Genomic DNA, 25,000 nt, shown 5'->3' with positions numbered 1-25,000 from the left:
CACATAGTTTATGTTCCTACATACAGCAGGACACTTTTGTGTTTCAGCTTAAGATAAACACAGTCTTCTCGCTTAAGAAGAGAAAATTGGGAACAAAAAAGAGCTGATGATTATGCTGTAACTCAGCTAAAGTCATTTAAAATATCAACACACGTTGAAATGACGGCGAGTTTGGAATAGATACCTTGTTTGTCTGTAGAACATGGGCATGCAAACAAGCAGGAAGCGCATGTAACCATAAGTAAGCGTACGACCTGATGGCGTACAATGGAGAATATTCCCATGTTTGCATCCCTGTGCCGTACAGCAGGTAGTGCATCTGTCAAAACAGTCATCACAACAATTAGATTAACAGTTAGCAGATTAACAGTTCAAGAAAGAGAAGTAGTATCTTGTTTGAACAATTAAGACATTCTGACATAGATACAAAATAAAAATCTCTGCATTGGTCAGAAAACAACATATTCGGATATCTGACAGCAGTGAGCAGCACTCACAGGCTCCCAATAGTTGAAGGTCTCATCGCAGTCTGAGATGTTGCTGAGCAAAGCTGCACAAAAACGTGCGGAGAGGAGGCATTTAAATGCAGTTGAACCTTCTGGAGCCCATACCTGCCCTGCACGACTTACTGACCTACAAAATGAAAATAAAAACACAGATGCACAATTGCTGAATACTAATACACATTAAAATATATGCACTGTTATTACGATCCACTTCAACATCTAAATGTATTCAATAATCTAAATGTACCACACCGTTCTTAAAATTACATCATGTCTGCTTCATGCATATTTAACAGAAAATGAACGAGATCTGAAACTGTGTAATTAGCCATGAAGCAACCTGATGGCTCTGTATGCATTTAAACATTCACAGGCTTAGCTGATTGATGTTTCCAACGCATCTGCTTTTAATAAAACTCTGATTATGGTAATTATTTCAGTGCTGGCTAATTTATGTGCCCTTGATTATAAAAAAATCTTTGTTTGGTGGAACACAAAGTAAATATCTTCTCACAACAGAGAAAAGAGTGAATTACTCTGAGGATTGAAAGACAGCAGAAACACAGTTGAAATATGTCTGAGCAGAGGCACTCAAAGAATCAAAAGGCCTATTTAAACTAATTATAAATTATACAGTTGCACAGCTGTGCTCCACTACTCTTACTCTTACAGTTTTTGCTATTAGCAGTCTGTTGTTTGCCACTTGTGGCTATGTCCTGTTTTAAGACATAATTTATATTTAATATATTTTGATCTTGAATTGTTATCCTTTAAATTAGTTGTTTTTTTCCTTCTTCTTCTTACTATTAGTTTTCACATGTGTTTTAGCAGTCATAAAAGCATATTAGTATTTCACTGCACACGTATGAATCCTTGAATGCTGAATCCGATCTATATCATTTGTAGTTTCTAGTTTACAATGAGCAGATTGCTGAAGATATATATATATATATATATATTTTTTTTTTTTTAATCAAAACAACTGTATGACACTACATTACCAATAGAAAAACACTTTTGCTCCAATTATGTATATAAAATGCCGATTATATCTACCTCCCTGATATGGTCAGTTGAGTGCCCGTTCAGAGAGACTACAATACGTAAAGACAGTATTTACAACCATTCATAAGTATTAATAGTAACAGTGATAACTCCTCGTGTCTGCGATGTTCACGCCCATCATCAGATTAGTCAGCTCAGTCGTTGCATACGGTCTATGGCTGCAGCGTTGACACGTCATCTTACACACTGATGTGCTGTATTTCAACGGACTTCAGCAACGTATCAACGCCAACAATCACGGATTCAAAATAAACGTTTATGTCCGTGTTGAGCACGAGCTGACTCACGAGGTTATCTGTTTACAGCGTTCGGTAAAGCAGAGTTACAGACAGCAGAGGTTGAATGAATGAAGCTCACCAGGGAGCCCAACTAAAACACGCAACTAACGAGCTGTCGGGGCGGAAACGCAACTTAACAGTCACTGCATTTTAAAAAAAACTCTAAAGATGTTATCTCGCGTGTGTTTAGGCGGACGTTTCCAATCGTTGCTACCGTGTTGTTGTCCTCCAAACTTGATCAGCTAGCTTCCCCCTGCTCGGGCTGTCAGAGCCAGTTAACACGGTCGCTTGTTAAACCGTAACACCGGGGATGGAGCTCCCAGCACCGACGCGTCTCACGTCTCTGCTCCCGGCTCGTACTCACTCTGGCCGAGTCTCTGTGGTTTTGCTGTCATCGCCGCCTTTTTCCTCTTTCGGTGGCCGAGCTTCGGTGGGGACGTTTACGTTGTTTGCATCTTGCCTGCTGCCTCGTCTGGTCCGCTGCCGAAGCGCTTTGGCCGCCATCTTTTCCGACGCTGCTCCCGAGTCGTGTTTCGTTCATTTCCGCCGCTGCTCGGTTATTCACAGCTCTAGTCAAAGACTGGCTGTGGCGAGGAGACCTCTCAGTCAACTTGCCTCGGATTTCTCTTCGCTTCGTTCTCTCTATAGAGGCTATATTTTCTCCCTATTTTACTATAGTAAATATTCAAAGTTCTTTCGAGGAAACATAGGAAGTTATGGACTCCTAGTTACCGAAAAGCATAAACATCCGAGGAATGATAGAAAATAAACGAAAGTAAAGTCAAGTACTGTACTTAATTACAATTTTGAGATACTTAGACTAGACTAGACTATAATAGACTAAAATATCCAATTGAAGCTATACTTCTACACTATATTTCAGAGGGAAATATTGTACTTTTTACTTCACATTTATTTAACTGCTATAGTTTCTTGGTACTTTGATTTTAAAAATAAAACGTATGATCAATTTAATAAATGTGATGCACTGTTATGGATTAAAGGCACCACACACCCTCAGTCGTTTTTAGTTACCGATTAGATCCACTCAAAATTGAGTTGTTTGAAGCTATGCTGGGATTTATATACATGAGGTCATCATGTACTTATAAGAATGATAATTTTGAATGCAGGATTTATACTAGAACAGAATATTTTTACACCGTGGTATTGTTACTTTTACTCAGGTGAAGGAGTACATTCACCACCATTGTTGAGGTATAAACTGGCTCAAGGACTTGATTCCAGGCGGTTACTTGCAAGAACACTTTCTTTTATGCTTTGTCACAGCATGTACCTACATGTGACTTTTATTACAAAATTGATATTAAATAAGCCAAATAGTGCACTCTGGACTACTGTATACTTGTTTACAATTTACAGAAAACATGGTTTGTGTAGTCATACCTGTTCAATAATGATTCTGATAACACATTTATTGAATGATGATTTATTGAATGGCCGGCCACACTTTTCAATGACAAACTATAGCACGCAATGCCTCAACTACTGTAAACACTGTTCATATACAGTTTTGCCGTTTATACACTTATCATTTTGAATAGCAGGTACAAACAGGCAATGTAATTAAAAGAGGTTCAGTTCCTGGTCCTCCTTAAGATTCAAACTTTGCTACCTGATGGTGACTTGCAACCGAGAGGTAAGAGAGGTTTCTAGGTCTTTATGAAACTGGAGGGCTTGTGTGTGAGACAGAGCATGTGTGTTTGAGTGGTAGATGAGTCTGTAGCAGTAACTGGTCTGGCTCAGGTCAGGATGCGAGAACGTGTCCATGAGTTTAACTTGCTCCACCGTCCCACGACTGGCCTCTCGGATTACAGCGTGGAACTTCCTCTCCTCCCATGTCGGCCCTGTCCAGAAGCTAATGTCAAAGCTGAAGTGCTCGGGGAACAAGGACAATGGGTGGAAAGGTGTCCCTGGAGATGGGTGGAGTTCAAACTGTTGTAAAAAGTGTGGGTCATGTGACCACAGCAGCCGCCAGTCGGGGAGTGAGAACACCAGCGTGGAAAGAAGGTCCAAGTTAAGGGACACAGTGACACTGACATTGCTCATGTTGTCACTTGTATTGCTTGCAAACACCTTACCAACCAAACCCTTTGACTGTGCCATCATACGCAGACCCCCCTGTCCTGTGACGAAGGAGACCCCATAGGGTGCGAGCAGCGTTTCCAGTCTTTGTCCAAGCAATTTTATTGGCTCACATTCTGAGGGGAACACACCTGTGAGGAGGAGCTCGTGAAAGGCAGGCAGATTCCAGAGGGTGACGTGCACGTTCTTGAACACCAGGCCGCTGATGCCAAACAACATGCTGGCGACACCATTACAGCCCCCACAGGACCCCTCCTTCTTATGTCCTTCAACTCCTACACTTTTATTATCACCCTTATCCTCCCCATGACCCCCTGCATTGTTAACCAACTCTTCTTTTTTAGTTAGAAGCTCTTCCATCTGAGGAAGCAGGGATGGACGCAGCATATAAAGACCACTTTCCCCTTCAGGATCAATATCAAGTAAGCATGCAGACGTTAGGCTCTCAGCTCCTTTACTCTTCACCCTGTCCACTTTATCTGAGGTAAGACATGTAGTCGCCGGAGTGTCTTGGGTGTCTGTTCGTCCCTGACTGTCCAACAACGGATCTTTTCCTTTGTCTGTCGAAGTACTGATGTCAGAGTTGACGCCTTTCTGAAGCAGGTGGATCCGGTAGCAGTCTGTCACGTCAACGTCACAGCCGCACGCCTGCAGCTGTTTGGCCGTGAGGAGGAAGGGAATGGTCTCCGTCGTCATGGAGACAGACCACTTCTCTGCCAGTCCTTTGAGAAGAAAATCTTGCACCAACCTGACAGGGTGGGCAGAACCTGAGTGGAGAAATCCCCTGATAAAAGAGAAGAGACAGTAAGTGGTAACTGGTTATATACCTTTTTTTTGTTGCCATGGTTGTTTATTACTCAAACAGCACGAGAGTCTATTTTACTGTACCTGAATATGTAATCACTGAGCTCGGCTGGCATGTTGTACAGAACTCTGTCCCCCTCAACAGCCTCCTCAACCTTAAGTATCTGAGCAGAGGTGTAGGGCAGGCTGTGAGTAAACACGTGGAGTAAACCTTTCTCCACATGAAAGCCCTTATCCTGGCTCCTGTACAACAAACAGCAACACTATCATTAGAGAGTGTCAGTATGCAAAACACAGACGCAGGAACACAAAGGGTTGTTTCTATTTATACCCTGTTACATTCACCTTTACTCCTTACCTGTATCCAGTGCACTTGTAGCTCTGATAGTTCTCCCTCTCAAAAGCATGGACATCACTCAGGACTAGGTGGGCCTCTGCTGCCATGGCAGCCACCTGCCAGCTGTTGTGCCACTCTCGCCTTGGTTGGTCCGCTGGTGTGCCACCCTGTCCGTTGCACAAGGAAACATGGACCTCCCCGTCTTCAGACAACACCTGACCACAACTAGAGGCACAAAAGAAACAACAAGCAAACAACTATTCAGTATATCGTTATAGAAAATGGACATTGGGAACTTCATCAGTTTATACAAGTACGTACTTAATCAGAGGTACGTGAAAAATATGTAAAAACACATGCAGCCATAAGACAGTTTAAAGGGACTGGTCATTCCAAAGTCAAAAATACATACTTTCCCTCTTATCTATAGGGCTGGGCATTATAGAGAACATCTATTACCTACATATTTATTAACAAATACCTAATTAATGATATTGCGATGATATTGTAGCATTGACCAGTGATGCTTTTACAAAATATTTACACAATGACATTTTTTGTAAAGTTGATATAATGACTTAGGGGGTGAAGCCATATAACAGCTAGAACAGCCTGGTAAGTTCAGAAAATTACATCAGTTTACTGTAAAGTAGACTTTAAAACCAGGAAAACACGACACTCAAGCCATATTAAAATATTATGATATCCAAAATCTAAGACGATATCTGGTCTCATATTACGATATCGTAATATACGATACATGTACGATATATAGTATTGATAAATTGCCCAGCCCTACATGTAGAGATTATTTATCAATCTAGATTGTTTTGGGGAGATGTCTACCTTCTCATACTTGGTGCCATACGGACACATTTCAGTCAGTAAATAGAAACACATCTCAAGAATGATACAGAGTTATTTTGTAGTTGTAGTTATTACTAAATATTTTATAATTATATTAAATATTTAAAAAGTTTGGACACACAAGGTCATTTCAGAGACACTGCTGTGAAAGGGCCCTAAGGTATGATGCCGTTTTACCTGAGGAAGAAGTTTTTGAGAAGTTCTCTGTTCTTTTTAACCCCACTCTTTCTCCCGCAGTGAGGAAAGTTAAACACCACACGGTCAAATACACAGCCTCGAAGAGAGGCACATTCCCCCAGCTTCGTGCAGTCCACCTCGAACAGCACCGCCCCACCTGATTAACACACACAAGTGTACACAAGTGCCACAAATAATATAAATGATGATATAAAAAATATAAAAAGTAATCACAAACCCCTACCGGAGTCCCTGATCATCTTAATGTTATCGGCTGCGCCTTGATGCCGCAGTGCCTCCTCCTGATGCTGCAGGCAAGTGGCCGTGATGCAGGTCTCTGACTCCAAGTATAACTGGCTCACAGAGGCAGAAAATGAGAAGTTCCCTTCTCCCACCAGCAACATGGACCTCAAAGGAGACATGTTCAGTCCAACTGGAAATGGAAGGACACACACAAACAAAATTCCCTGGAGGTTGCCCACAAATCTAGTTTGTATAGCTAGCTCTGAGTGCAGACGGGAGAGACGCGCATAAAAGCGGCGGTGACCACCTTCATTCTTCTTCACGGTCTATTACCGTAGTAATTTCATATTGTAGTCAGTAAAGTCTGTCTCTTGTGTCTAAGACAGGCTTGGCTGAACATCAGAAATGATATTGACTGTATTGCAGCTCAAAGCTGTTCTCCTACTACTCCTGTGCTGCAGTGCATGAGAGCCGAAATATATTTATTTCACCTGTAGCAGCTTGCGTTGAACGCAGTGTCGCGGGTATATTAGTCCGATATGAAACAAAACGTAAGGAACCTTACGTTGTTTCCCTGAGCCCACAAAGCCCCACATAATACATTTACATATTTTAATTCAACATTAGCTGTTAAAAATGGTCAGCTGTTATTTGAACAGTTTTACTTCTGAGTTTCTGATTTCGTACATGTAAATCTAAAAGCGTAATTTGTCAGACCACATAATTCCCATGGTGTTTTCAGAGGGAATCATTTGCAGGGCGGCTCATCACATCTGGAGGAGGGGGCTATTCGCAGCATCAGTAGATCCGAGCATCAATTATCTTCGGGTAGCCTATTTGTAGTTTATTAATGGGAAATTCCACCTGACAGTTTTTTCTCATGTGCGATTCTCAGTTCCGCTCCGGATTTTAACGTCTCTCGATAACAACGGAAGTAGGTAGTTTGTTTTTGTCGAAGCTAAGGTCATGCTAGCTAACGGAATTGCTGCACCTGCACATGAAAACAACAGACATGCGTGCATTATAGATCATTGTTGCAGCTCAAGTTTTAAATGCAATATATACAAACATTTTAAAATATACGTTTGAATGTCTTAATTTGGTTAGCATCTTTGATGTCATTAACTTCTTCTGGAACTCTCTGAGTGTGTGTGCAAGGTGTTTGATAAGTAACAGACATTTATATTGCTATGCTCCTTTTGTCAAGGTGTTTTTCTTTTAATTGTACTTTGATCTACATTTGTTCTCTTCATATAGGGCATAGTCTGGCTTTAAATTGTTGCAGGTGAGAAAAACAGATGGGTCATGACATCGTTGTAAATCTCTGCTTTTGTCTTTTTGCATTTTGTAGGAGGTTGTGCGCCCACATGGGCAGTGTTCTGGCTTTGTCATCCAGTCCGGGCCGTCAGAACTGGCCTTTCTCCACGGACCCCCCTCCTTCTCACTGGGACGCACACCCTGCTCACTGGGACAGTCCGCCACGCTGGGAGAGGAGAGATGGCCGCCTACCCAACCCAGGCAGCTTTCACTCTCTCCACAGGAGCTGCAAAGGTCCGTCTGGACCAAAAGAGGGGCCGGCCACACGGCAGGCAATACATAGAGAAAATTAGTAATGTAGTAATATTAGTGATCTGACTCTTGTTCTACTTGTCTCCACAGATGTGTTTCCTCAACAGATTGAGGGAGTCAAGATGATCCTCAATAAAACTCTGAGCAGCTTCTTCAAGGTGAATAATTTGTTGTCAAGAGAATAAGGGTGTACATCTCTTTGATGTTATAACACAATGTATGTATTTTCTTCCAGGTCAGTCATACTCTCCACCTCAGTGCTGTCAGTCCTTCGTACTATCGTTTCCACGTAGAGCATCTGCAGTCTGATGATTACAGCAAGGACAAGGTCAAGCATAAATATGTTACCACTACTTTATCATTGCTTAGCTGTACACACCATTGGAAAACAGATGAAGCTGCTGCCTTTTTTAGTTGAGAAGATCATGTAGATATTGCCTCACATTTTTAGGATGCACCAGCACTGATCGGTGAGATGGATTCTTCAGGCAGTCTGAATGCTCACGCTCTGCTGCATCTCACTGAGCGAGTACGAGCCAGAACAGTGTTCCAGGTGAGATTCTGATGTCTGGCCATCTATCCCATCTCTTGTCACTTTTCTCTTTACATGAAATGCTGTTTGCTGCAAACAACTCAATATTGGAATCATTGATGGTATTTTAGACCCAGCAGTCCCAGTTTGTAACGTGGCAGTTTGAAACTGAGTACAGAGGGAATGACTTCACTGCTGCTGTGACAGTTGCCAATCCTGACATCATCAGAGAGTCAGGTAAGACATCACTATTGTCATATACAGTTAACTATACAGTCAAATGTGCTTGTTTCAACTGAATACAACTGTCAACTCTGCAATAAAATACATAATCGGGATACTTTTTGTTGATCTAATCTATTATGTATTTGTGTGTGTTTCTCTTGGACAGTTATCCTTGTGGCACATTTCCTTCAGAGTGTGTCTTCTGGGCTGGTTGTAGGAGGGGAGCTGGTTTACCATCGGGGCAGAGCAGAGGAAGGAGGAATTCTTACTCTGGCTGGACAGTACTCAAGTGAGAGTTTTGTGTTTCATTAGGAATCTTTTTTAAACACCTCATTTAAGTGAGCTTTTCTGATCTTTTTTGCTTAATTTAGCAGTGGCGTTTTGCCTTTTTTTCTGGCTCTCCATACAGGACCCAACTGGGTGGCGACGCTGAATGCTGGGAAAGGAGGTGCCCATGCTAGCTACTATCATAGAGCCAACAAACAGGTACAGCAAATGCCACTGTACTGTATACACACAAGCTTTATTTGCATATTGCAAACAGGACAATCCGGAACAGGTGGTGGAGAGGAGGACACTGACAAAATAATTGTCCATATTGGATAACCCGGACCACCCTCTCCACCTACTGCAGGGACAGCAGAGCACGTTCTCCAACAGACTGCTTCAGCTCCGCTGTCACAAGGACAGATACAGAAGAACATTCCAGATACAGGAGAAATCTCCTCTGGCCCAATCCTCCTCAAACATCAATAAACCTTGCACTGCCTTCACTGTACATACCTTATATACATTTTATACACTTTACACTTTGCATTCTTTTCATTTTCTTTATTATTTCATTTTCTCAAATGTATTTTATTGTATTGTCTATATATTGTGCATTTGTTCATACTTAATATTGTATGTTTACTCTGTAACCTTGTTGCTGCTGCTACAACCAAATGTCCCCATGAGGATGAATAAAGTGTATCTATCTATCTATGCATATGCTTGTTTTTGTGTTCACCAGATCCAAGTCGGGGTGGAGTTTGAGGCCAGTACCAGGACACAGGAGACCACAACTTCATTTGGGTACCAGATGGAGCTCCCAGAGGCCAACATGGTCTTTCGAGGTAAATGTCTTTCTGCAACTTTGAGTCAATGTCATGTCGAATGAAAACTATTCAGACAACATACAGTATCTGAGACCTTGTGTGTGTGTGTGTGTGTGTGTCCAGGTATGATAAACAGTCGGTGCATAATAGGAGGCGTGTTGGAGAAGCGTTTGACCCCGCTCCCTGCTACCCTGATTATGGGGGCCTTTGTAAATCACCGTGGTGACAAGCTGCAAGTCGGCCTGGGCATCAACGTGGGATAATCGTCCACTAACGTCTGCTGGAGGGACAGCTCGCTGTCAAGACATCAATCCAGAGACCTGTTTCAGAGGCATCATAATGGCTGTGACTTCCAGGGTAAAACACTTGAAACACCCGAGTATCGTGGATCGTTTGGGTGTTGAAGCTGTACCTCTCAAAATGGAGCTGATGTTGTCTGATTGAATTAAACAGATGTGTTTCTGTCCTCTGGAAACCCACCGAGACAACGGACACAGAAAGGGATCAGCGGCGTCCTGTAAAGTGAAAATAACTCAAGGTTTTATACTGTAAGTAGTCATAAAGAAATGTAATTAATATAGATTATATTGAAAGATAATTGTCTTTCTCATGTCTTACTCCATTAACCATAATTATTGTATACCTGACCTTTCTGCTGACCATTTTTTAAAGGGAAAACATTTACTTGTAGATACAGGAAACACCAATGACCAAATTCACCTTATTCTTTCCCCATTGGCTTACTTTTTAGTTTTGGATGAATCTAAAAAAGAAGTGGTCGGCAGAAATGTAAAATCGTTAAAATCCTGCTCAAATGCCAGAGGGATCTTTAAAACTATGTGTATGATTAAGTGATTGTGTGCACATCTTGTTTTTGCCAGCATATAAAACAGTGTGAGACACCACACATGAACAAACAGCCTGTTGACTGCAAGAGAAAAGATGCTGCTCCTTATGCTAGGCATTCGAGGCATTCAAGAGTGGCTGTGCACTGACTCTGTACTGTATGCATATTGATGAAGGCATTGATCTGTATGCAACCTGCACTACTCACGCTGCTTCTGGGTATTTCCAGTCCTGTTTAACTTATGACATGTTGCTTGAATATTATTTATACATTACGTAATGTAAGCATAGAAAAAATGGAAGGGAGTGATTGTCATTTTAGACTTAATTTATTAAAGATGTTATTTCTAACATATTTAGTGCTTTTTCTTCCGTATTAATATGAAATATATTGCAGCTCTGTAGCTATAGCTACATGTTGTAAAGCTCCACAAATCAATATTTTAGTATTACCATTGGTCAAATGTCTACATACACCTTTACCTCATTGTTTCAGTGTGCATAGTTTAGCATCTCGCAAAAGATAAAGCCATATGTTTTTCTCAGCAATTGTTAGAATCTAACAAACAAATCGAAAAAGATAACAATTATTGGACAATTATTGGGTGTCCAGAAGACACCTACTAAATCCAGAGACTCCAAATGAATGTTAATGTTGCTTCATGTCTGCTGGATCTTTAAATAGCTGTAATATGTTCCCCATAACAACTTTATATGGCCTCAATATGTTTATTTTGTGTTTAGTTCGGCATGTTTAAGGTGTAGTCAGAGAGTAGTTTAGAAAGCTAAAGAAATGTTTGCCTTTGACAGACATTATCTGTAATCTAGCTAGCAAAGGACACACCGACATTGTCTGTGAGACTCTGTGTTTGAGTTCAGCTTTGCTTCTGACAACCCTGAACTCCCCAGAAACTGTGGATCTTTCTGTTATTTTCCTCAGGTCTACACGTTCATAAAGCAGATTCATTAGGCCCCAGAATTAACTTCAATTTCATTTATTTTTGTCTTTGTGTTCTTTCTGAACTCAGTCAGAGAGAACAAGAAAATAACAAATAAAAATGCAGCTTTAAGATGCTGTGGTGACAAACAACCATCAGAAAATACAACATTCAATAGGTTCATACAAATATTATATAACATTCTGAAATTACATACATATATACAAATATATTAAAATATGAGGTCTGTAAACATTTCACTAGGTGATGCTGAGAACACATTACAGTGGACATTATCTTGCTGTAGAAGCTTGCAGTGGCAAAGATAAAGGCCGATACTTTGTCCGTTTAAACTGCTGCCACTTCTCTCTGTCATTTGTCTTTGAAAAAGGAGAAGAATCCTTTCCCTCCTTCTCCCTTCACTCTCAAAGACTTGCTTCTTTGGAGTCCGACTGCTTTCTCCGTCTGTCTTTCTCTGTGTGTTTCCCTCTGTCTCTCCTCCTCCCTTTGCTGCACCTGTTGATTGATCACTAACCGCATGTCCTCCTGCAACAGGATCATAGAAAGTCAATATTCCGCTTGTAAACTTAACAATGTAAAACATGTCGGCAGAGACATCATTTAGAATTGTCCATCTCTGCCCTCAGACTCACCTGCCAGGCTTCCAGCTCTTGCGACAGCGCCACTTTGTGTTTGATAGTGTTGAGAAGCTGCTGAGTAAGTGATTCTTTCTCCTGATGCACAGTGGCCAATTCACTTTCTAAGAAACTGCACATTAATATGATGATTAGTAAAACATTAATCGCTGTGGGCTCAAATTAAATGTGAATGGTGCTGTTGCTGTATACCACTACCTGTAGCTTGGCTTTTCAGGACTGCTTCTAATTGGCTTGATTTCCTCCCTCAAAGACTCCAGCTCTTCTCTTTGAGATTGGAGCTGCAAAGTTTGAAATTGAAAGGCATACATATTGTAATGATCATAATTACAATATTTCTCCTTTTTCCAAAATAGATTTCCATCGTCTCTAGCTTTTATCGAATTTATAGGGGACATATGATACTAATTTTCAGGTTACATACTTTCTATTTTTGGTTTCTACTAGAACATGCTTCCAAGCTGTAATGTTAAAAAAACACATTATTTTTCCTCACATTTTAGCACCTTTTGTTCTTTTGCATCTTTTTAAGCTCTCCTCCCTAAAAAGCCCAGTTTGCTCATTTGCAATAACAATATGACGCACCTTTGCACAGCCAGTTCTTAAGCACTGGGTGGAGATACTAATGAGCCTGCATGTGACGTACGAAGCGGAGCCAAATCTGAATGGATTTGTTTTCTCCACAAAAAGTCAATATAGTTAAGAATTTAAATAACTATTTTTTGGGTGGAAGGGGACTGTAACAATGCATCTGATGTGGTAAATGCAACTTTTCTAGAAATATACTACACATAATTATTGCTATAAATACTGTAATACTAATAACAAGGATGTACAACCATTTCAGACAAGCCTAACCCATTGCAACTGAAACCAGAAACATAGTGTTGTGTACAGTTCAACAGACCTCCTCTGTGAGCGCTTGTATCTCTTCATCTCTTACTTGCAGGACAGCGGAGTGAGCTAGAAGAGCCTCTTTCACCTGGTTAGCAAGAGAGATGTACAACACAGCAGAAACATCTGTAAGATCAGAACCGTATTACCGGGTGCACATTTTGGTACAAAGAAGTTGGGGATTTTGGAGAAGGGTTGGCATCAGTCTCAAACTAACAATTAAAGGACGTCAGTGCAGTTACTATGTCTCTTGTGTGTACCTGTGATTGCTGAATTTCACTATGCAGAGACAAAGGTTGCGTTTGTGTTCTGTCCAGAATGCTCTCTTCTCCCAGATTCAGGGCTTTTTGCTGTAGAGAGCGATTCACAGTTCGCAACTCAAACACCACACCCTGCTCCTGCTCTATCTACAGTACAGACACATAAACAAACACAGTGAGAGATAGGCACAAGCACACACACACACACACACACACACACATACATCACTTCCAACGAGTTGCACTTCTATTAGTGATGAACATACTATCATTTGCGGCGCATGATTCTTTCAGTGTTACAGTTCATCATTAATACCAGTCAGCCATTGGTCCTCACCTCTGCTTCTTTCTCGCTCAGTTTGGTTTGTAGCTCTGACAGTCTGTCTCTCAGTCTCTCTCTCTCCATGCAGAGTCTATCACTGCCCTCCTGTGAAGCTTTTAGTTGTGCCTCCATGTACGACAGCCGCTCCAGCAACACTCTGTTCTGTACAGAGAAAGAAGTACTGAATAAATGATGCAATGACCGTGGTAACACCAAGCGGTAATTACAAAGGATTTTGATGCTTTGAGATATGGATACTTTATGGGTTTACTTAATATTCTGCTAATATCTCAATTTGTTCTGTAAGCAACAGACTTGAGACTCAAGTCAGACTCTGACAAACCAAAACAGAGATATTTGATTTTGACTTGAGACTTCATCTATATGAAAACACAGCTTTGAAATGTAAATGTTCAGATGCCATATCATTTAATTGTCAGCATACAGACAGGACTTGATTGAAATGTAATGCTTTTTGTGTATGACTATCCTGCAACATTCAAGATAAGCACAATTTGTTCACAACTGTCACACTAAAACTGAGCCACTGACTCCAACATTTATGAGTGATTGGTATACCTCCGCTTGAATGTTCTCCAATTGTGAAAAGCTGATATTTCGGCTGAAAGATGATTCTTCCCTCTCTTCTCTGAGGAAACGAAGCTCAGTCCTCAAGGAGTGTTGCAGTGTTACAGCCTAAGTGGGTGGAAAAGTTGAGAAATGCTTTTGTTCAATAAGTGACAAAGATGGGACTCCATAAACCGGCTACTCTGCATTTTTCTCATTTGCATGACTGTGACGTGACGCCACGAACATACTTGTGATACTTTCCTTTGTGGGTGAGGGTGCAGGGTGCCTTTTCACTATTAGTGTATACCAACCTCTGCTAGCTGCTCCACCAAGCGTTGGTTATGATTGGCTAGTTGAGTCAGCTGTTCACTCTCATCTTTCCGCTGGTTGCTTCCCTGGCTGTGATGTCGCTCCAGCTCAGCTCTCAAGGAAGCTAGATCTGTAGTCAGCTCTGCCTCTTTCTGCCAAGATGCCAGTTCATTCATCTCCAACTTCCTGTGCAGAACATGCTTCTCCTGCTGTAAAGCCTGAGATGACAGACGCAACATTAACTGGCTTCAAGGAGACATGGAAATATCACATCTGGAAATACATGTATAATATCTGTACTCTTGTTACTTTGAATGTGAAGTGAAATTGCAACAAATGCATTTAAAAAAAACCTTTGGTGATGACAAGATTAGATTCAGTGACGCTGGTTCTAGAAAACCAAAATGGGCCTTTATCAGACAATTTCCCTTCTCATAGTAGGCAAAGCGCAGGTGTTACTAATATCATTAACGATGGCTCTTTCTATTCAAGTGTCCCAGTTGTTCATGTGAGGACCCTGAAACTGAAGCAGCTAAATGGAGATAAAAGTGTAAGAATTTGACATCAGTAAATCAGTTAATTGTGCTCACAATGTTGTTGTTACAGTATGTCCCCATCCTCGCCATTTGTTTTTATTTTATTTATTTTTGATCGCTTGTGCAATATATCTTATGTTGTTTTTATATTTGTTTTTTAAAATAATAATAATTAAATTGAGCCTTGATCAGTGTTATTTACAGGCGTCTTTCCACATGTATAATGATTAATTGGCTAGAATCATTCAAATGGCATGTGCTTTTTAGTGCTCCTTTTGTTTCCACCTTAAGCATTAGAAAGTTGACATTGTCTCTAGAAAGACTCGTTACAGCGGCTTTACCTCCAGCTCCCTCTCTCTCTGCTCCAGAGAGGCTGCCAGCTCCTCGTTCTTCTCCAGTAAAGCCTGTCCCAGCTCTGCAGCGAGAATCAGATCTGTCTCGATCCCTCCTCCGTTGTCGCTGCTGCTAGGAGAGGATGTGGATGAGGGGAGAGCGAAGGAGAGTGAGACTGAAGAGGATGAGGAGAGAGGGAAGAAGGAGTCCTCCAGGCTGGGGGATGGAAGACTGTTTTTACTGGGGGTGAACATTGTTGATAGCTCCGGGCTTGTAGGAATCAGTAACAAATCATCATCCAAGGTCAAGCGCTTGATCACACAGGTGTCAGGTGGACCGCCCTTCTTTTCTGTATCTTGATGATCTGGTCCGGAGTGGGTTTTATTTTTCACTTTTGGAATCCAGGTATGACTCTGCCAAACTGGGACTTCACTGTGGTGCCAATAGTTCTAATGCTGGTACCATTCAAATCCTTTCTTATCTTCTTCCCAGATAACTCTGTGGGCAAGAAAGTCCATCAATAGCACAGCAAACCACTATAAACTGATTTTATTGACTGTCATTGTGAAATTCAGGACATGAATGATGACTTGTGTGATTCTTAGACTAATTGTTTTCTCGTAACATAACCGCACTTGGCCTCTTTTGTCTGACAGGTGCTTTTGTTACTCTGACCAAAATACCAGCTACACTATTATCTTTGTTCTGCTCCCCTCCCTAGATTCCAATTGTGCTCCACTATTTCCTACAGTTACCAGAAAGTCTTGAATAGTCATAGAACAGTCTCTAAAATAATGAAGTCTTAGTTAAAGTCTTGATGTTGTGTTGTTTATGTCCCCCCCCCCCCCACCACACACACACACACACACACACACACACACACACACACACACACACACACACACACACACACACACACAAAGGCTTAAAAAAAAGGCTGTTACCACATAATGTTATTTCCAGTCACTGCAGGGTTATATCCATACATATTATATTCAATTGAGTCTATATAAACAACATTTTGGTCACAACATTGCCCTTTGAAGTCTCTTTAATTCTGACATCACCATCTGCCATCTCACCTGTCAAAACATCTACTGCCATGAAACTATGCCATCATATCTAAAATAATGACTACATTAAAAATAATGAAGTCACTTCTCCTTTAAAATCACACATTTACATTATGAGAACTAGCAGAACCTATATTAATGCATCAACCTTGAAGGAACAAACTTTAAGTCTGTCTTACCTGATAGTTCCCTGCCGACTCACTCCAAACAGGTATAGTCTTCCTGTTTGGTGAGTGTGTGTGTGTGTGTGTGTGTGTGTGTGTGTGTGTGTGTGTGGGTGTGGGTGTGGGTGTGGGAGTGTTTGCACAAAAGAGGATCAGCTGGTTTCCTTGACAGTGAAAACATACAAACACAGCCAGTGGCTCCACCTCCTGACTAAGAAAGGTAAAGAGAGCAAACAGGGTAGGAAGTACCGCAACACCGTTGTGTCTGCTGTAAAAAGCCCTGCCATCTAGCGGTTGAACAAGGTATAAAAACATAGATATTACCTCTGAGGAATGTAACACTCTTAGATGGGGGTGGGGGAGCAGGGGGGCACAGGGTTTGAGATGGAAAGAGGGAAGGTCAGGACACAAGCAGGAGTCTGTCTAATCTGGCCCTCCTCCTTCTCATCCCCCTTCCTGTTTACCTGCTTGAAGAGTTTGAAAGGAGCTTTGTGTGTGTTCGTGTATGAGGTAAGGGGGTAGGGAGAGTAGAAAAGGGGACTGCCATCACTTTTACCACCTTCTCAGAGACAGCAAACAGACAAAAGAGAACAAAAAGCCCACAAGATCTTCGCCGAGTATAAAACAAGGCCATTGGATCATTAGGTGCACTCACATACAACATGCCTTGCAAACTCTGGCTGGTCCTTTCCCTGTGGCTTGTGCTGCCAACCTCTGAAGCTGGAAGGCAGATGCCGAAACTCTCTGACAAGAAACTCTGCGCTGACTCCGAATGCAGCCGTAAGTAGCACACTCACCAACTGGGCTTAGTAGTAATGTTGTGACCACGTTTTAGAACTGTAGATAATCCAAATGATAATGCAGAACTTTTTAAGCTGCATTGAAATATGACCCATATTATAAACTGCAAAGGTCCTCAATGTGATGCCTCAGTCTCCCTCTATATTTGTACACAGATCCCATCCTGATAGCACGTGCACTGCAGGACTACTACCCTGGAGACTGCAGGTTCATCCCAATCAGACAGGGGCAGCTCATTTATGTCTATGCAATGCTAAAGGACAGAGGGAACCTCTTCTGGGCTGGCAGTGTAAGTAAAAGTCTTTGTTGGAAGTCATGAAGACGTGTTGTATCCATGTGCAGCATTCGCATTCTCCACTCAAAAGTGATGTTGTCAATAACTTAATTCGATATCATCTGTTTGCAGGTACAAGACTCCTATTACGGACAGCAGGAGGCTCGCATTGGACACTTCCCCAGCAGCATAGTGGAGGAGACTCATCCTCTCATGCCAGCCAGTACCGAAGTCAAGACTACTGTAAGTGAACACACACACACACACACACTCACACACACACACACACACACACACACACACACAACTACACACGCTCTCTGTAAGAGCAGTAGGACAAGTATGCATTACGTGACACTCTCTCCTAATTCTATCTCTCTTATTTCCAGAAATGGGACTTCTACTGTAACTGATGTTGCCTTCACCGGTAAAGAAAACAACATCTACATTTCAAGATAACTTGTTTTGAGTATAATATGATTTTGGAAAACATAGATGGCAATAAGGTTTGCTAATGTTGACAATCTGCAGTTAAGAAGATATGAACAGCTCATGTGATTCTAAAATGCTATCAGGTTTCATAAGGTTTCCAACCACCGGCTGAAGAAAGGAACATTTCTCCTTAGCGTTTCAATATTTGTCTTGTGTTTGTTTATTTTCTGTAATACTACATCATACTGTGTGTATCCGTTTTGCCGATATTAAACGCATTTGTGAAAATGTTAAAGTTAAATACTGTGTTTTTTTAAAAGAGAGACATTTATTTTGATTCATGCAACTACATATTATGCTTGATAATTGGACATCTCAAAATAAATACGTGTCAGCTAATCTTTTCATTTGCATGGCAGCAACATAGCAGAAATGTTTAATTATAATAAGTTACTTTTGCACTAGGGTAGTAGGGTCTAATGCAATACAACACAAATCAACAAATCTTGATGATGTACTTACAATAATGACAATGAAATAAGGCACCTGAAACTATTTTTGAAAGAATATCTATTGTTTTCAGTACGATTCATCCGTTTCCCGCCACATTTTGTGTGTGTTGTTTTGTGAACTTCAGACATGAAAAGATCACACATCAGTCTGATGATTGAGTTTCAACATTTATTCTATTTGTTCTTTTCTGTGCCAATATGAAAGAATGATAGGGCTGTAACTGTGACATCTACATCTGCACTCGCTCTCGCATACTTTCACTCTCACTTTCCTTAGCAGCTCAGAGGCATGCTCCCCGGAGGACAAGGAGCCCATTGGTAAAAGCTGTCCGTCTCGAAACATTAGTTCCTCCCTCGTCCACTACTTTCCCTACTGCTCATTCACCCTCTTATTTCACACACAGCTAGTCCAAGTCCTACGGTGGCTTTCTTTTAGTGAACAAACTCAAAATGACTGCACGTGCCTCCAGAGAACTCCCTCCTCCTCACACATCCAGGAACCAACACTAAGAATACTAAGAATAAACAAAGCACTGCTGCCATCTTACTCATACCCACTCAAACTGTAGACCTACTGTGCACTGTAGATTAAGTTTAACAATTTCAGTCTGTTGTAATCTTGAGGGGACAATTTTGATACTCTCTTAAATTGACATTTGAGTATTTCCCTGTAAAACAAAACGGTGCTGCAAGCTAGTTTGGGGTCAATGAACAAATGCTACCAATTTTGTCATTAACTGCAGGGCCAGTACAGTCATTATATAATGACATAACATTTAGAACATGTCTAATGAAGGAAAGAAAATACCTTTTAAAATATAATCACATGCCTTTAATGTAATTTACATACACAGAGCTGTGATTTGTTTTTGGCAGAGATATATGGTTTAAAGAGGGATCCTGCTCGCATGTGATTGGGAAATTAACTCTCATGAGTTCATTACCCTGCACCTCCACTGTGACTCCACAAAAAGTGTAAGATCGACTCTGTTACATGAGTACTACATTTTAACCTTTGGTTTTAAAGCATTGTTGTCTTGCAGAGATATCAGAATAAAAGGAATAAGGAATTAGATACCAGTTTATTAGAAGGCACTTGCACTCATAGACTACTAGACCTGCATGCCTACTTTAAACTGTCTACTAAACTGCCAACAGAACTGTAACAGGTTAAATATAAAAACAGGCAGAACTTGGGGGTTAGTAGTAAAGCAGTGTGAAGAGCGTCAGAGTCTGCTCTACATTTTCTGTTTCGGTGTTCCATCCTCAAAGGAAACAGGAATAGTGCGCTCTGAGCCGGGAGCTGACCGAGGTGCAGTGATTGTAAGGATACCATCAAATGACAGACTGGATGTGACATCAGCACTTGACACGCCAGCAGGAAGCCTGTACTTCCTCAGAAACTCTCTTGACACAAAGCCGTGGTCGTCCTGAAAACAGAATTAGAGTCAGTTAAATATGGGTGACTTGTCACCAAATGAATGTTGTTTGACTATTTCTGCACGCCTCTATGGGGCCTCTGACCTGTCTGCCCTCATGTTTGCCGTGTATTGTGATGAACTCGTCACTGACATTGACAGACAGCTCTTCAGGTGAGAAATCCTTCACATCCAGAAAAATTACGTAGCGATCCTTTTCAATGCGCATCTATACAGACAATACAGCTGTTAGAAACAAATTATGCTGCATGGCTGCAGACTGGAGTCAGAATGAAAACACACAATAGCTTGTTATTGCCATCTCAGTGTAAGACTCATACATAATACAGAGACGACCATCAACAGAGGAGGATATTCTTCAGCGTCTTTTTTGACTCAATAAAGTAAAATCCTAAATACAGATCTCACATATTAAAAATGTCTGTGCATTTACAGTAAATGCATCGAAAGACCTGCCACACCAATCTACATTAGTTATTAATACAGATTGTATGACACAGTTGAATTTTACTTTACCTCACTGTGTCCGTTGTCGGGCCAGTTGAACCAGCGCATGAATGAAGGACGTATCCAGGGGAAGGACATGGGGAAGGGCCAGATTAGTGGCCAATCAGTGAGCGGTTCTGCCAAGGAGATGTCAGAGAGTCGATGTGGGAAGGCCCGACGGTACCAGGGATACTGGATGGGGATATCCATGACGGGATTAAAGAGGAGATGTAAAATCAATAGGTATAAAGTTCTGGTTTTACTTTGTCTGAGATGGGTACAGCTGTGCTCTCCTGCATAGTATTTATAGGCCTCTCTCTCCCATCCCACCCAGGCTCTGTCTCTGTTCCCATGCACATTTGCATAGTGACTCTGCCAACAGGCTGATCCTTCTGGAACAATGATGTCAACTGTTCATCCCTCCATCTCCCTCATTGTTTCATCTCTCACTGTGACTGTCTCTCTCTCTCTCTCTCTCTCTCTCTCTCTCTCTCTCACTAACACTGTTACTCTCCCTTCTCCCAGTCATGAGGTGACACTGGCTCAAAGTACTGCTGATGCCTCCATACTCATTACCCAGGAAATACCCCTGTCTGGATCTGTGTGTGTGTGTGTGTGTGTGTGTGTGTGGTTGTGTGTGTTGTTTGTTTGAGGAATAGCTGCCAGAGCATTAGCCTGCAGTGCTCTGAGTGCCAGAAGCTTTAGATGTGTGTGCAGAATGGATGTGAGGTTGAATGGGAATTGATGAGTTTGTATGGGACAGCATTAGATGACACTCTAAACGTGTATCATTTTGCTATGAGCTCAGATGTAAAATATGAAGCCCTGACTCCTATCCAACTGTCTAGCAGTTGTGCCAACCAAAATGATTTCAGTCTGTGCTTCATGCTCCCAGTTGTGTTGTCTCCAACAGAACAACACACATTATATCAGTTATCTGCAAGCACTGAGGTTCTACAGACCATGATGCAACCAATGTTATAGAGCCTTCAATACATTGGCATTCCCTTTTTTAATTGTGCAGAATAGGCAGGCCTAACCTTGGTGGTTACTGATTTATTTTCCTCTTTAAAATGGCATTCCTGTTTAACTACAGTTGGCAGCCCCCAGTTAGGCTACTAACTGAGAAATCCATTTAAACATGTATTTCATTGCATAAATATATTTAAATATGTATTTACTTGCAGGATGCCTTCAGTGAGACTATTGTGTGTTTAAACCATACTACTACATTCGTAAAAACAGCGAGCTGATCGCTTCCTAGTTACTTTGCTTTCTGTTTGTTTAGCGTCGTTGCCATAGTGACCTGCCTCCTGCATGGGAGCAGTTTGTCGTTGGATATAGCGGTTAGTTAACAGTTAGTTAATGTTAGTTACGCTAACGTTAGCGAACAGACGTCCGTTAGTTGGTTACAACTATCGTTGAGGCCGCAGAAATGGATTTACCGGCTTCATATTACGGGCAACTTGATAAAAGAAACCCAGTTGTTTCATCCTTCGAACGAGACATTAACTCGTTCATGACGTCGATTAAACGAGTCTCCTCTTCGGCTCGCCAGGACCACGGCTCCTACGTGAAAGGGTGAGTTGCCCACGAGCCGCTATTAAAGTCATGCTGACACCAACTGAAGCTACGAGGAGAAAATAAAGTTGTAACGTTAGTTACGTTAGCTAACCTAAGTTAGTTAACTTACAGTCTATGTAGTTAGCGTTAGCTGCTTATCAGCAATTTATTTAGCGTTAAGACGAAGAATAGTAATAAATGAGCAAACTCCGCTTTAAAACAATGGCTTTACAGAAATGACTCCTCGGGTTTGACATGTTTAACTTCGCCAGAAAGCAGACAAGGAGCATTTATTATTATTATTATTATTATTATTATTATTATTATTATTATTATTATTATTATTATTATTATTATTTTGTTTTCTGAATTGGTCGAGTTAACTTTTTAGTCAATTTCATATTGCATGCATCATAAGTGTGTAGGGTTGTGCACGTAACGTTACATTTAATATTACCTTGCTTTTTATAATTTTCATTTTGAAGGATTAAAATCCTGGTGGAGATTTGGAAAAAGTACAAACAACGACTGCCTTCGAAGTTGTACCTGGAGCGCATGTTGCAGATTGCAGATTTTCTTTTTGGAATAAAGGTAATTCACAGTAAGCTAGCTAGCTAGCTAAAATAGCTGCAACCAGTCGCTTTACCAGCTGCACACCATCAAAAACGAATCAAATCCTAGCTTCATAATTTGAGCAATCCGGATAATCAGGATGGTGAAAGGAACAATAATCAGTGTTGGCTGCTGTGCAAATTATGCATATTAGGATATTAACCAGTCATGGAGCCAAATGCTTCATAGTCTATTCTTAATTTATGGTGTCATAATGTGATGCATGTAAGCAGATGGAAAATATAAATTGTTCAATTGGTTATTGGGCCTACATGATCTGCCTGGTTTATTCTTCATCTATAGTGTCTTGTCTCTTAATGTTGGCTGCCACTCCTTGCCTTGTTGCTCAACTCAGAATTCATTATTCTTCACTGAGTGTTGGTCCCATAATTATCTAATTTAAGTTTTGACTCTTTCAAAATTGACTGCGGCATTTGTACACAACACACATTCACAGTTGTCATTATGTCTTTCTTCCTTCTCCTGTTTGTCTGTAGCTGTACCAGCTCGCTTTTTGGCAGGGATACAGTCTGCACCTGCTTCAGTTCAGCTCAGCGGCAATAACTGACATCACAGATGTGGACCACTTCATGGCCTGCTTCTTCCCAGAAGGTTTTGATACAGACCAAGATGCCTTTGCCATGAAGGTACACTGTACTATGTGAGCTTGTGTGCAGTGAGATGCTGTGTGTCATATGTTTGACTATTCACAGTCTGACTGAAGTGAAGAGCATGCTATGCTTGTTGCACTTTGTTGTTTTGTTAAACTAATAAGTTATGTCATGTGGAGAAAGGCCATTGATATTTTGAGATGTTTGTTCCTGAACTCTGATATATCTACAGTATATGTAAGTTGTATATGTATGTATGTGTGTGTGTGTGTGTGTGTGTGTGTGCGTGTGTGTGTGTGTGTGTGTGTCTGTGTCTGCAGATCCGTGCAATGCAGGGCTGCGCCTTGTGTATATTTGAGCAGGAGAAAAGACACAACGTTCTCAGCCAGAAGGGACTCTGTAAACTGCTTCATGTGCTGAACTTTATCAGGATCATGATGCAGGCGTTGCAGCAACATGAGCACCTCTGCTGGCAAATATATAATGGTATGTTAGTACAACTTGTTTAGTTTTACCCAGTAGTTTCTTTTTTTTATGACTGATTTTGGAATAATACATTTATTTGTCGGAGTGTGATGCAGGACAAAAGTGTGGGTCTAGATACAAGGGTAATATCCGCTAAATTAACCTTTTGAAATCAAATTAATAATCTCCCAATTCCCAGAAATACGTTGGTACTTTTTTAGTTACAAGATTTAGTGAAACTAACATAGTGGGCATCATCTTAGTGTGATAATTCATTTGTCGTTTAAAAATTAAGTGAGAAATTATAAGATTCTACTGTTTGATTATTGCTGTCGAGCTAACCTCTTTCTCTTTTCCTTCCTAATCTCTTCCAGCTTCATTACTCATCTACACCATCTGCCGTTACCTGATGACCATGAATTGTAGTGCACAGGTACTTACTCAAAATATTGTTTTTGAAATGTCTTACTCTAAATCTAAAGATAAAATGGATGAGTGTGATAATGGTGTGTGACAGACATGTTGCAAGTATATGATAATGAGGCACTGGGAGATCTGGGAAAAAACATAACTGACTGGTTTATGTGGTTTGTGCTAATTATGTGAGTTTTCAGTGATTCACTTTCATTTTCACATTAACTGTTTTTTCCTCAACCTCCCTCTGGTGTTTTGTGACCAAGATATATGATATAACCAGAAATGTGTGTGATTTATAATGTAGATATAATATTTATAATGTAGATATAATTGTGTACGTCATGATTGTTTGTACGACCATTGATGATCCTTTTCAGGCTCTGGAGTACCTTCTATGGGCAAGCATCAGTTTAGAGCTGTCCATCACTCTGATGACTGCTAAGTATCTGCCATGGATTGTCACACTCTACTGTGCTGTCTGCCACTGTTACTATGACAACCAGGCTGGTGTGCAGGCGGAGGTAAAAGACACAATCCAGACACCTAGAAGCAGACAATCATTGTGATGTTCACAGACTATTCACAAACTAATTTAATAAGATACAAATACCAACTGTCAACTGTCTGCAGCTTTCTGTTTGACAGTCTGTTTGATGTTAATCTGCTTTAGAGGGGATTATT

At 41.0% G+C, this 25,000-nt stretch overlaps 7 protein-coding genes across 14 annotated transcripts in view; 3 read left to right on the top strand and 4 right to left on the bottom strand.

The window, feature by feature from the left end:
• Positions 1 to 2,424, bottom strand: part of alg9 (ALG9 alpha-1,2-mannosyltransferase) — a 7,431-nt gene extending 5,007 nt beyond the window's left edge. Inside the window, exons 1-3 of one of the 2 annotated variants that reach the window (XM_034549728.1) lie at positions 2,214 to 2,424; positions 498 to 633; positions 185 to 319 (exon numbers count right to left, since the gene is read on the bottom strand). In XM_034549728.1, the coding sequence (XP_034405619.1) occupies positions 185 to 319; positions 498 to 633; positions 2,214 to 2,353 (411 nt within the window). In that variant the 5' untranslated portion in view covers positions 2,354 to 2,424. The other variant, XM_034549731.1, reaches the window with a different exon arrangement.
• An 859-nt stretch (positions 2,425 to 3,283) lies between these two features.
• fdxacb1 (ferredoxin-fold anticodon binding domain containing 1) lies at positions 3,284 to 7,207 on the bottom strand. Of its 2 annotated transcripts, none has more exons than XM_034549726.1 (6): positions 6,875 to 7,207; positions 6,385 to 6,493; positions 6,141 to 6,297; positions 5,118 to 5,321; positions 4,844 to 5,002; positions 3,284 to 4,739 (listed from the first exon to the last, which is right to left on the bottom strand). In XM_034549726.1, the coding sequence occupies exons 1-6, from the start codon at positions 6,977 to 6,979 to the stop codon at positions 3,482 to 3,484; spliced, it is 1,992 nt and encodes a 663-aa protein (XP_034405617.1). In that variant the 5' UTR covers positions 6,980 to 7,207; the 3' UTR covers positions 3,284 to 3,481. The 2 variants fall into 2 exon arrangements, with proteins under 2 accessions (XP_034405617.1, XP_034405618.1); XM_034549727.1 differs by having other exon boundaries at positions 6,385 to 6,573; positions 6,875 to 7,106.
• Positions 5,298 to 11,022, top strand: si:dkey-71l1.1 (uncharacterized protein LOC569883 homolog). 6 transcript variants are annotated; one of them, XM_034549732.1, is made up of 10 exons: positions 5,298 to 5,409; positions 7,735 to 7,934; positions 8,043 to 8,110; positions 8,188 to 8,280; positions 8,404 to 8,505; positions 8,616 to 8,721; positions 8,876 to 8,998; positions 9,119 to 9,195; positions 9,722 to 9,824; positions 9,930 to 11,022. In XM_034549732.1, exons 1-10 carry the CDS (start codon positions 5,378 to 5,380, stop codon positions 10,067 to 10,069), a joined length of 1,044 nt encoding a protein of 347 aa, XP_034405623.1. In that variant the 5' UTR covers positions 5,298 to 5,377; the 3' UTR covers positions 10,070 to 11,022. The 6 variants fall into 6 exon arrangements, with proteins under 6 accessions (XP_034405623.1, XP_034405625.1, XP_034405628.1 ...); XM_034549734.1 differs by lacking the exon at positions 5,298 to 5,409 and adding an exon at positions 7,139 to 7,317 and having other exon boundaries at positions 9,930 to 11,018; XM_034549737.1 differs by lacking the exon at positions 5,298 to 5,409 and adding an exon at positions 7,346 to 7,552 and having other exon boundaries at positions 9,930 to 11,021.
• Positions 11,023 to 11,718: 696 nt separating this feature from the next.
• Positions 11,719 to 16,827, bottom strand: bicdl2 (BICD family like cargo adaptor 2). Its single transcript, XM_034550920.1, has 10 exons — positions 16,723 to 16,827; positions 15,479 to 15,968; positions 14,604 to 14,819; positions 14,302 to 14,418; positions 13,738 to 13,884; positions 13,401 to 13,547; positions 13,154 to 13,228; positions 12,445 to 12,527; positions 12,244 to 12,358; positions 11,719 to 12,136 (listed from the first exon to the last, which is right to left on the bottom strand). The coding sequence occupies exons 2-10, from the start codon at positions 15,722 to 15,724 to the stop codon at positions 11,963 to 11,965; spliced, it is 1,320 nt and encodes a 439-aa protein (XP_034406811.1). The 5' UTR covers positions 15,725 to 15,968; positions 16,723 to 16,827; the 3' UTR covers positions 11,719 to 11,962.
• Positions 16,828 to 17,286: 459 nt separating this feature from the next.
• Positions 17,287 to 18,380, top strand: mia (MIA SH3 domain containing). Its single transcript, XM_034550765.1, has 4 exons — positions 17,287 to 17,487; positions 17,664 to 17,797; positions 17,915 to 18,025; positions 18,172 to 18,380. The coding sequence occupies exons 1-4, from the start codon at positions 17,370 to 17,372 to the stop codon at positions 18,193 to 18,195; spliced, it is 387 nt and encodes a 128-aa protein (XP_034406656.1). The 5' UTR covers positions 17,287 to 17,369; the 3' UTR covers positions 18,196 to 18,380.
• A 1,584-nt stretch (positions 18,381 to 19,964) lies between these two features.
• Positions 19,965 to 20,861, bottom strand: LOC117742917 (alpha-crystallin B chain-like). Its single transcript, XM_034550573.1, has 3 exons — positions 20,682 to 20,861; positions 20,251 to 20,373; positions 19,965 to 20,156 (listed from the first exon to the last, which is right to left on the bottom strand). Exons 1-3 carry the CDS (start codon positions 20,859 to 20,861, stop codon positions 19,965 to 19,967), a joined length of 495 nt encoding a protein of 164 aa, XP_034406464.1.
• A 1,119-nt stretch (positions 20,862 to 21,980) lies between these two features.
• On the top strand, positions 21,981 to 24,885 carry LOC117742825 (cilia- and flagella-associated protein 54). The gene is made up of 6 exons (XM_034550469.1): positions 21,981 to 22,232; positions 22,700 to 22,805; positions 23,324 to 23,473; positions 23,758 to 23,923; positions 24,277 to 24,335; positions 24,697 to 24,885. Exons 1-6 carry the CDS (start codon positions 22,087 to 22,089, stop codon positions 24,883 to 24,885), a joined length of 816 nt encoding a protein of 271 aa, XP_034406360.1. The 5' UTR covers positions 21,981 to 22,086.
• Positions 24,886 to 25,000: the final 115 nt, after the last annotated feature.

The sequence above is a fragment of the Cyclopterus lumpus genome, chromosome 14 (assembly GCF_009769545.1).
Source record: "Cyclopterus lumpus isolate fCycLum1 chromosome 14, fCycLum1.pri, whole genome shotgun sequence".
NCBI lineage: Eukaryota > Metazoa > Chordata > Actinopteri > Perciformes > Cyclopteridae > Cyclopterus > Cyclopterus lumpus.
The sequence above is the reverse complement of the archived record's forward strand: the minus strand, read 5'-3'. Positions and strand labels throughout refer to the sequence as shown.

Coding starts and splice junctions, on each gene's coding strand:
- si:dkey-71l1.1 (XM_034549732.1), top strand. CDS start 5,378: ATGGACATTGGGAACTTCATCAGTTTATACAA. Junction 5,410..7,734: donor AACTTCATCAGTTTATACAA/GTACGTACTTAA, acceptor TGCATTTTGTAG/GAGGTTGTGCGCCCACATGG. Junction 9,825..9,929: donor GGCCAACATGGTCTTTCGAG/GTAAATGTCTTT, acceptor GTGTGTGTCCAG/GTATGATAAACAGTCGGTGC.
- fdxacb1 (XM_034549726.1), bottom strand. CDS start 6,979: ATGTGGGGCTTTGTGGGCTCAGGGAAACAACGTAAGGTTCCTTACGTT. Junction 5,322..6,140: donor CTCAAAAACTTCTTCCTCAG/GTAAAACGGCAT, acceptor TTGTGCCTCTAG/TTGTGGTCAGGTGTTGTCTG. Junction 4,740..4,843: donor CTCAGTGATTACATATTCAG/GTACAGTAAAAT, acceptor CTCTTTTATCAG/GGGATTTCTCCACTCAGGTT.
- bicdl2 (XM_034550920.1), bottom strand. CDS start 15,724: ATGTTCACCCCCAGTAAAAACAGTCTTCCATCCCCCAGCCTGGAGGAC. Junction 13,548..13,737: donor TGAGCGAGAAAGAAGCAGAG/GTGAGGACCAAT, acceptor TCTGTACTGTAG/ATAGAGCAGGAGCAGGGTGT. Junction 13,229..13,400: donor GTGAAATTCAGCAATCACAG/GTACACACAAGA, acceptor CTTGCTAACCAG/GTGAAAGAGGCTCTTCTAGC.
- mia (XM_034550765.1), top strand. CDS start 17,370: ATGCCTTGCAAACTCTGGCTGGTCCTTTCCCTGTGGCTTGTGCTGCCA. Junction 17,488..17,663: donor CGCTGACTCCGAATGCAGCC/GTAAGTAGCACA, acceptor ATTTGTACACAG/ATCCCATCCTGATAGCACGT. Junction 18,026..18,171: donor GTACCGAAGTCAAGACTACT/GTAAGTGAACAC, acceptor TCTTATTTCCAG/AAATGGGACTTCTACTGTAA.
- LOC117742917 (XM_034550573.1), bottom strand. CDS start 20,861: ATGGATATCCCCATCCAGTATCCCTGGTACCGTCGGGCCTTCCCACAT. Junction 20,374..20,681: donor CCGACAACGGACACAGTGAG/GTAAAGTAAAAT, acceptor TTGTCTGTATAG/ATGCGCATTGAAAAGGATCG. Junction 20,157..20,250: donor GCAAACATGAGGGCAGACAG/GTCAGAGGCCCC, acceptor TTCTGTTTTCAG/GACGACCACGGCTTTGTGTC.
- LOC117742825 (XM_034550469.1), top strand. CDS start 22,087: ATGGATTTACCGGCTTCATATTACGGGCAACTTGATAAAAGAAACCCA. Junction 22,806..23,323: donor ATTTTCTTTTTGGAATAAAG/GTAATTCACAGT, acceptor GTTTGTCTGTAG/CTGTACCAGCTCGCTTTTTG. Junction 23,924..24,276: donor CTGCTGGCAAATATATAATG/GTATGTTAGTAC, acceptor AATCTCTTCCAG/CTTCATTACTCATCTACACC.